Genomic DNA, 10,367 nt, shown 5'->3' with positions numbered 1-10,367 from the left:
TGAAAATCGGCCCAATTTTAAGAAAATTAGAAAGACAAGTCCGCAGAAGTTGCATGATGTTAGTGTTGGTACCTGCATTCCTATGTCACATGGGCACGCCATTTTGTCGTCGTGTCCATGATGACACGTGAAGACATGCTGATTTGAACACCGACCTGCACAGATATTATTTTAATAGATTTCATTTTATTTAATAAAAAATACATTTTAAATATCAGAAATATTAAAAGTAATTTTTTAATAATTTAAAAACTAAAATTTCTGTTTCTTCAAATCTCATTTTTCAAAAAATTCTCGAATTTGCAAATCTAACCAATATCGCCTATGTCACACGGACACATCATTTTGATGGTGTGTCCCCAGTGAAACAAGCGGACACGTGGACAGAGACATCACAGACAGTATTTTAATATCACTTTATTATTGTTAATGTTTGAAAGAATTATTTAAGTAAAATTGTATCTTTAACTTTAAAATATAAAAAAAATAGCTTTTTATTGATGAAAAAATAAAAAATTTGTGTCCTCGTCCTATTTTCCAAAAAACTATTGAAGTTGCAAGTTGAACCCACGTCATGTGCCGTCGTGTCCACGACCCTTTGTAACATAGCATATCACGTGTCCTTGTAGCCACCTATCGTTGTGACAGCTCCATTCTAGATGTTCATAGGATTAAGGATGGTAAACAAGTCAAGCGACCCCGAGTTTGAAGTGTTCAAGCTTGACTCATTCTTGTAGGAAGCCAAGCCAAGTTCGAACTCATAATGAGCTCGAGTAAAATGAACCAAGTTTGATTTAACTTGTTTACAGAAAAAATGCATTGTTTCACAGCTAGAAGTAATAAGATTTTACCACTAAACCTATTTTTTTGAAACCAAATACTTTTAATCATATGTTTTACATATATTAACATGATGTAGCCAGCCAAGTACCTTGTTCATGTTCAGCTTGCCAAGTCTATTTATGAGTTTGAATGAGCTCTTTACGAGCCGAGCCACTACTTGGATTAAAAGCCTCCTTTACACACACTCGAGCACATATTCTAGATTGTATTTTTTTATTTTCGGCTTTGCAAAAACAAACATTACTTCAAGCATACTTCTTGGCTAGTGATCCAATCTTAAGAGGAACCATAATCGGTTGTCCCACTTGCACTGTCAAACAATGCTAGAAACTTTGTGAATTGTGATGGACTTGGGTGTGCGTATTGATAAACTTTTCAATGCAAATAAACCATGATTTATAGAACAGAGAAACTATAAAATTAGAGCGTGTATTGTATCTTTTCAATGCGAACAATCATTAGTTGAGGAACCTAAGGCCTGCAGGCTGAAAATTACAGCAAATTCCCAGAATTCTAAGCAGAACTAAACATGTAGACCTCCAAGTAATCTCACTAAATTAAAAATATCGATGCAAGTGTCGCGTTAGTAGCTCCTACCGTTAGGGGCTTGCTCAACAACCCAAAATGTCATCACCAAGCTTAAGATTCTTGAGTTCCGCAAAAAAATGACATAACCTTGGTGTTCCCTGATGCATTCCATTCAACTCAGACTGAAGCAAATGAGGAAAGGATGTTCTTCTTCAGTGTGAACTCATCGGCCTTTGATGGACTTACAGACTACAAACAACAGAAGAGACAATAAGGGTATCAGAAGTCCATGAAGTTGTTAGATGTTGTATTAACAGGTGTTTGGAGGAATCAACACATCAATATATCTGTCAGATTATCTAAATGAAGGGGGTGCTATAATAATAATTATTATAATAGTTGACATCTTGTTTGTTAAGAGTCTTTATAAGAGGCCAGCTTCTTATAGTTTCGGATCTTGAATAGAGCGGAAGAAACAAAATACCTTCTCCAACATGCGCTGCAGCCTCTCAATCTCTTTCTTTGGGAAATCAACACCTTTCTCTATGTAGGCCTTTGCTGCCTTCGCATAGATCTTACCATACCTGAAAGCAATAGCAATTACAGAGCAAACTCTCATTTCATAAACATAAGTGCATAATACGTTGGCAAAAAGGATTAGTGCCACTGGAAATAAGAGAGCCTAAAGCGTTGAAAGCTGTGTTGTCATAGTCACAGATATAGATGATAATCTGAATCAATTGCAATTTCATCATGACAATGCAAAAAACTCAGAAGCATCGCAATCTCCTTGCAATATATAAATTTTAATGTAATTTATTTCCAACAATATTTCCCCTTTCTTTGCTTTTTCATTTATTTACCATGTTTTTTCCAATATTTTCCCAAAATAATTTCACAAATGCCTGCCTAGAAAATCCATAAAACAAGATATGTGACCATGAAGCCGATATTAACAAGTTATGGAATCATGGTTATTTCCCATCCTAAGTGTGAGACGCCCCCAAAAGGTGATAAAGCACATTCAACAAGGCCAGGACGAGGAGGGCAATCCTTCACCATTTTAACATGACAACCACCATAAATGCAAAAATTTCCCCAAGAAGATAGATTAATACCTAGAAGCAGATCCTTCGAGTTTAACAGCCTCTTCCTCAATCCGAGCCAGGACTGCCTTCTGTTCATCAGCAGCAGCAGCCACAAGCTCCTCCACTAAAGCACTCAAACTTGAGACTATACCGGCCTATGTCAAACAGGACTTAGCACATTAAGTTATCACTAAGAGGAAACTGCAGGTAAAGTAACAAAACACAAGCTAATTTGTGTGCCCTTTAAAGACTAACTTGGGAAGTGAGCTGTCCCTTTGAATCACGACTGGTGCCAGTCTTTTCATTGATAAATTTGACAAAGTCATCTAGATCTCGACCACCATCATAATCTTCACCAGCTTTATTGTCCTTGGGGAAGAATTTCAGTGTTGGGTATCCACCAACTCCATACCTGATTGTACAAGCAAAAATTTTTGTTGTTTGTTAATTTCAACATACTATTGAAGCATGACCAACTTCACTTGCATGTCACAAAGGACCCACGCATAAACAAGAAAATGAAACAGAATTTATCAAAAATTCTCGATCCAAAAGCTTCAAAGTTATAGCTGTCATACAACTGTCTTTTGACAAACTTATCTGCCATGCAATTACATGGAATACGTAGACAAACTTGCATACAGATCAAGGTAAAAAAGAGAAGCCCTTTCATGCAATAGACTCCGAACTCTCGAGCCATGACCAATGTCACAAACAAAAACACAAGATCACAGGAGCTCTAGAAAACCATGTGACCCTTTTGCTATTTTAGAAGATTCTGTGCAGACATGTTGAGGCTGACATCTAAAAAAATATGCACCTCTTCCTATCAATAGTCCAAGTTTGCAAGCAAAAATGGAACGGAATCAAAGTGATCAAGACATTAGTCAAGACTCAAGACTCAACTGAACTTAACAATATGATATAATATCTATAGAAGGCAAAAACAAAATAAAAAGAGTACACATGCATTAAATCAAGTCCACTATAAGTGCTAATAGAAACACCATATATTCATTTGGAAAGGAAAAGATTCCATCAGAAAGCCTAGAGTCAAGACGCTCAAGGAAGAGGGCTCATTTTTCACTCTATCCTATTCAAACAATGATTCAGACCTTGTCTTCTCAAGACGGACCTCTCCATTCCTAGTGCAGGCCTCAATATTCACTGAAGTGTCTTTAAAGAAGAAAAGCAACACTACTGATATTGAGTCACCAGATGTTTGGGCACTTGTCCATCAGCATGTCTGGAGACCGGGAAAAGAACATGGTCTACCAACCATGGATGTCCATTTTCATTTCACCTGCATCCCAGGATGATTACAAAGACCTAACTTTTAGTAGATGAGAGAGATGCTTAGCTCAAAAAGAATACAGTCGATTAAAATAGGGATGTCCGATTACACTGAATTAACTCATTTATTTCCACATAACGGATAAGTGAGAAGCCTTAACTTTTAGATGAGAGAGAGAACTTCTCTTCCAAATATAGGATATGTCCAAATATCCTGTGCAAGAGAGCTCTTCCATTGGGACAAGAAACAGTTACTGTCCAAGTCTTTAACCCCAAGTCCAAAAGCAGCCGTTTGACTTAAATGAACTCCCTATCCTGTATGTATTCCCTAAATATATTTTCTCTCAAGCCTATCCACTACCAAGTACCAACATATGAGGTAGCCCTGAAACCCCAACCATTTCCAGAATCCAAGCTGATGAAACACAATCAATAAGACTCCATCGGTCATCCTCAGGCTCAAAATTATTGTTGAATAAGATGGCTATCAGACACGCTTTGATAATGAACTCATGTTTCAGACCAAGCATCAAGAGAAACAATTAACGCAAAAAAGTGCTCTTAATTTCCTAGGAAAGCAGATCTTATTCTTAATTATTAGACTCAATGAAATGGCTGAACTGGATATTGTCTACTAGTGCACATCAACCCATGAAGTTTGGTAGCACATTTCATGCTAGAGCCCCTTGAAATGATAATCCAATATTTCCAAACCCATTCAAAATCACTGCCAAGCAGAGATCTCGAAGGGCCATAAATGATAATGACGAGAAGATGGATAAGACCATCTAGTTCACATACACCAGAGGATGTGTAGAACCTGGCTACACTGAGCTGCTGCTTAGCAATGACTTTATAACCAACATAGGTCTTGGTCAACAGATCTGTGTGAAATCTGCTTGAAGCAGTGGCGATCTGTGAACCTAGTTCAGGGATAGCCAGATAGGGAACCTTTCGTACTTGCGAACGAGACCCTTGTGTGATGCACATTGGACTAGTTAGGGACCAGTTCTGACAAGCAAGGTCTCAGGGCCTGGAAGGAAATGCAAACCCTAAGCAATTATGCATCTGAAAGGCCAGATTGGCCAAGCCAACTGGGATCAGGCAAAAAGATGGCCACGCCCAGCCGGTCCAGAGCTGCCTACCTGCAACCCATTGTACTACTGGTTAAATGATAACCCCTAATTACAAATGACCAATCTATAAAAATTTAAAGAAAAAAAAACTCTGCTGATTTTTTTTTTCCACAAGAGTTTGACAATAATATTATCATTGACATCAAATAAAAAGGTTTTGAGAAAAACAAACATAAATACTCACTTTTCAGCCAAACCCTTGTATTTATCCGCATCAATATTTGCAATTACTACATCTTCCTCCAGCTTAAAAGCTGCAGCAAGCTTCTCATAAATCTACATCATATCACCAATAAATGAGATACAGGTCAGCAAACCTACAGAAGAATGCAACATGAGCCGTTATATTCTTCTTCACAAATTTTTTATCAAATCAACCATAAAAGCATTAAAAGATGCAGCATGCACTTACAGGAAAAAGATTCTTGCAATGGCCGCACCTGGAAGCAAAAAAAAATGAAATGAATAAGTAACAATCTAAAGATAATATTTGCAGGAAGAAAAACATTTGTAAAGTCAGCAGTTGCAACATGCAAACAGAAGTGAAGATGATAATCACCATGGTGCATAGAACTCAACAAGAACATCTTTCTTCTCATCCTTGACTACTCTATCAAAATTTTCTTCTGTCAACACTACTATACTGGAAGGAATCACGGCCAACTTCACATTTGTCCCTACAAACGTCCAAAAATGTTAAAAGATCTCAATAAGATTAAATCTCACTAAGAATAAATTCTTACAAAAGTCAACTGTCAAACAAGCCAACATGATTAAAATAACAAGATACCCCGAAAGCCAACGGAAGAGAAACAGCAAGGCTGACAAACAATAACTAATACTGCAAATAAAATGTTCTCATGAACAAAGCTTATTTGCAGGACAAAAAAGGCAATTTACAAGCCTTTGCCATAAGCTAGGAAGGCCAACATTGGAATTGCTTTCGAGTTGATAGGGTAGCTTGGAAACTATAAGCAAGAAGAGCACTTATAGCATCATTAGGATCCTTGTGTGCACCCAGACAGCATTTTCTCAATCAAATTCTTAGAACTCATCCTACATAAGGTAATTAGACACTACATGTGGGATACTGTTATCCACATTAAATAAAATACTGCCAGAAAAAATGTTTCATCATAATCTCTAAGACCAACTTTCTTAACAAAGTCCTTCCAAGCATCCCAGCAAACCACCAAAGCAGGCATGCATCATAGGAGTGGCATTGCAAAAATTGACAACTAGAAAATAGGGAGTGGGGACATGACTTACAAAAGCAAGAAGAATAGTCTAATGTCTATTAACACAATTATCTTCAGTGTGTCACACCATATACCAAATTTCCTTGACTGCAAACTCCAGGTAAGAATAAAAATATGAACTGCATGACACTTCTATAAACTAATAGACATATACGCAAAAGACTTGGATACATATTATGGAAAACCATGGCCACAAGCAAGTCGAATTTTGCCTAGTCAGGGGACATATAAGAACAACCCAACACAAAAGAAGCTTGGGAGTTGTTGACCCTGAAAGAGATGAGGGAGAATAATGATTTTGTTAATACGTGTAGCCTTTCCAGGACTTTTGCCAAAAACTTTTTGCCTTATAAGTTTATAACCCTGACAAGAACATTATGCAAAAACTTGATAACTCAAAGCAATTTCAAAAGAATAACAATTTAACAAGAACACCATGGCAATTTACATCAAATGTCTAATATTACCTCCTTCTGTATTTACAAACTCAACAAGGGCTTCAGCAGTTCGTGCACCATCATAGCTGGACATGATAACAAACAATTATTTGACAACCCAACTCTAAAAGCGAAGAAGAGAACGAAGGAAAAGAAATATAAAGTAGAGAAATAAGGATGTTTTCACTTTTCACTATCTATTCCAAAATGTCATGTGATAGAAATTACCTCTTTGGCTCCAAGGAACTCTGAGGAAACCACTTAATGGTAGGGTAACCAGTAACTCCATATTTGCTACAGAGGCTCTTATGTTCATCACAGTCAACCTATTCAAGATATTCGATCAATTTGTTAAAAATTAAAAGATATGCATAAGTCCACACAAAGAATACATCAGTTTATCATGAGAACTGATTTAGTATATGTTTCCAAAGCGTGTAGTGCAAACACCAAATATCGACTCAAGCACTAGACTTAATTGAATATCCCTAAACTAGAAAAGCAAGGTTGCAGGATTAGCCCATTACTTAAAGCAATCAAAGGCTCAAAAGATCCAATCAATGACCTTGCAGTTAGTCCAACTTAGTTTCACACACTTTCAGAGGTTTGAAAGAAAATTTTGGAAAATTTACATATTAACCACCACCCTACACACTTAGAGCTATCAAGTGATGAAACTCAGGTTGAATCAGCATTTAAACGGTCAGATTTGCATTTGGATGAGGATCATATTCCGCTAGCTGCATCCTTAGAGGAATCCAGTCCGACAATAAAGGGTCAAATGTACAAATCCAAATCCAATAAGAGAATGCAGTTGCAAACACTCAAAACAGAAAAACATATGGAATTCTGCTCATGGTGGACTATGAACAATAATAGAATATGATGCAGGTGCACATATTCATAGTAGAAGATTTTATCAAGGGTTTCTACTGTGCTCATTATTGATGACAGAACAAAAAAAAAGAATTTATAGTGTGCCAATGTGGTCAATATGACCGAAGTGAAGAAAACTGAATTTCCGGGAGTTTATATTCTGGAATGGAGGGAAACCATAATGGATATGTCAAAGGCTAGGTGCTTATTTCACATCGCCTAAAATACAAAATCCGTTGGTCGGGGCATTTTCATCCAAGACTCTTGACAAAACAGTTATAGGAGTTGTTTTTTCTTCTGATTCACAGCACCTTTGTGAACCATACAGTTTTTTTTATCCGTTTTCACTGGATGTACCCTTTTGTTGTCTTTCAATGTTGAAACCACGGGTGACAAGGCCTTGTTGCATCGTTCTACCAAATTTGAGTGATGACAAATGAACCCGATAAATATTTGAAAAGAGAAACATTACCTTTCCAATTAAAACAGACTTTGCTTTCTTAAAGATTGAACCAATTTTCTCATATTCTGGAGCAAGCTTTTTACAATGTCCACACCTAAAAAGAAAGCAGACAATCAACTTCTATAGTAAAGCAGCCCTGAAACTGTGATTGAGGTGACAATGTGTTACTTAGCTATTAGTTTAAAAGTGGCACAATATTTCAATAAAGATCTAATTCGAAAAAAGATCTGTGAGATATAAAGAAAAACTCCTTTTAAGTATGAAAAACTCCTAAGCAATCAAGATCAAGTAAGACCACTGATCAATTAGCATAATACTCTTTTTGTAAACAAGCTAAACTAATGAGGAAATCCACTCCATGTACACTAGTATCCCTTTTTCATGATCTAAACTCGTTCTTGAACTTGCATAAAGAATGTTGGAAGTAAAAAGAGACCACAAAACCATTAATGGTTGTACAGACCTCATCAGGTATACCACTAGCAAAAAACCCCAAGGAATTCTTTTGATGATAAAGGATAACGCTGAAATCATAAAGTCGTCGTTTCTATGTTGATAAAGGATTTTGCAAATAAAATGCACTCTAATTTTAAGTATCTTCAAAAACAGTAAAAGAATGATCAAGCAGTCAAGCTTTACTTCCACTCTAATCAAGAGCCCGTCCCAGTGTGTCTAACAACTGGCATAACATCAAAAAATCAAAGAAGTAGAAAGTCAAATCTCCCTTAAATAAATCGGATTCTAACAATATCATCTCCGTGTAATCTTCACATTTCAAACCATTCTAACATATCATCTCCGTGTAGAAAGTCAAATCTCCCTTAATTATTGAAAACATATCTCCGGGAAAAATGGCTCATTTTCCCTGTGTTAAAAAATGAACCCTTTAAACATATATTTTCCTTTTCCCTCAATCCCAATTTCAAAAATCAACATTTTTAATGTTCTCAAGACATGAATAACAAAAAAAGGAAAGTAAATCCAGCGAATAATATCCTTCCACAATTAGATTCCAGTTAAAAACAAGTAGACGCCGTGCGCCAACAAGAAATAATCAATTCACGACATTAATAAGATATCAGAAAAACATTTCTTCCCCATCTACCAGCCCAATACCAACCAAAAAAGGTTATAAATAGTTCAATCAGGTAGACCACTCTCAACCCACAACAAACACTAGAAGTCTTCATTTCTTTGCTTTGGCTGACATCATAACCCCCAAAAACATAGATCTCAACTCACTTTCCGATGAAAAGGCACGATACCAGCGTGAAACCGAGTACTGCAAACACCTTCCCATCCCAGATTTCACACGAAAATCCTATTCCGAAAAAAATAACAATAACACACCGCGGATCACGTAATACACATCAGATCGAGATCTAAAAGCAGGATCAAAATCCTAGAAAAGATGTGCAAAGCCCTAAACTCGACGCGGATCGAAAATCGAGGAAAGCCAGAATCCCAAAACTCGAATGAAAGCTCAAGAATCGAAAAGGAATACGGGATCAATCGTACCATGGGGCGTAGAACTCGACGAGAGCGCCCCTTTCTTTTCCGACCTCCCGCTCGAAATTCTCCTCGTTGAGGACGACGACGGCGTCGTCCGCCGCGGCGGCCGCTAGGAGGAGGGCCAAGACGCCCATCGAAAACCAGATCTTCGGGATCGCCATCTCTGATCCTCTCTTCTTCCTCTCTCTCACTCTCTACTCCGCGAGAAGACGACGATCGAGGAAACCACCGGTAAGACTCTGAGAAGAGCAATTTATAGGCGCCGGAAACCGAGCAGATCGGCGGTTCGTCTCGGTCATATTCCGAGTTGCATCAACTCTGACCGATTCGGATCCGTGTAAGGCTCCAGGGTCCTTTTACTAGGTCCATGGGATCCGAGTAAGGATTCCCACTCCCAGTAGTTCTTGGTTATGTCACAAAGACACGTGCAGCGGTAAAGTTGGACTCTTAAGTTCGAATTTTGTTTTGGAAAATAGGACACGAAGTTTTCTAATTTTTAATCAATAAAAAACCGTTTTTTTGACATTATAATGTTAAAGTGCATTTTTATTGAAACAAAACTTTAAAACATTAAAAAACAGAAAAATAATAGTAAAATATTCTCCAAACATGACAGTTTACGTGTCTACGTATCCTAAGGTGTTCATTCGTGCCCCTGTGACAAAGGTTTGTGTAGATGTCAACGGATCAGGTTGGGTCAGATATCCAACCAAATTCTGACCCGATCAGTGGCTACGTAAAGCAAGTGCTATCAGATTCATAAAGATGAAAACGGTTCGGATATGCTTTGGATTTAGGCATTAGTGAATCCGACCTAATTGGATCCAATTCGGATTCAAAATCAGATGGAATAAAAACCATCAAATCTGGATATGTTTTACCTGTAATTGTGTTGGAATATCCATCGGATTCACAGTCGACCTAGATTCGGA

General features: G+C 37.4%; 1 protein-coding gene across 1 annotated transcript; it reads right to left on the bottom strand.

Moving 5' to 3' along the window:
- Positions 1-1,215: 1,215 nt before the first annotated feature.
- LOC149839227 (protein disulfide-isomerase like 2-1-like) lies at positions 1,216-9,665 on the bottom strand. Its single transcript, XM_090002391.1, has 11 exons — positions 9,442-9,665; positions 7,933-8,017; positions 6,813-6,910; positions 6,615-6,670; positions 5,448-5,565; positions 5,301-5,328; positions 5,073-5,164; positions 2,715-2,871; positions 2,490-2,614; positions 1,856-1,955; positions 1,216-1,620 (listed from the first exon to the last, which is right to left on the bottom strand). Exons 1-11 carry the CDS (start codon positions 9,594-9,596, stop codon positions 1,549-1,551), a joined length of 1,086 nt encoding a protein of 361 aa, XP_089858517.1. The 5' UTR covers positions 9,597-9,665; the 3' UTR covers positions 1,216-1,548.
- Positions 9,666-10,367: the final 702 nt, after the last annotated feature.

This window comes from Nuphar pumila, chromosome 4 (genome assembly GCF_984573655.1).
Source record: "Nuphar pumila chromosome 4, dmNupPumi1.hap1.1, whole genome shotgun sequence".
NCBI classification, from domain to species: Eukaryota; Viridiplantae; Streptophyta; class Magnoliopsida; order Nymphaeales; family Nymphaeaceae; genus Nuphar; species Nuphar pumila.
This window is presented reverse-complemented; position numbering and strand designations above follow the sequence as displayed.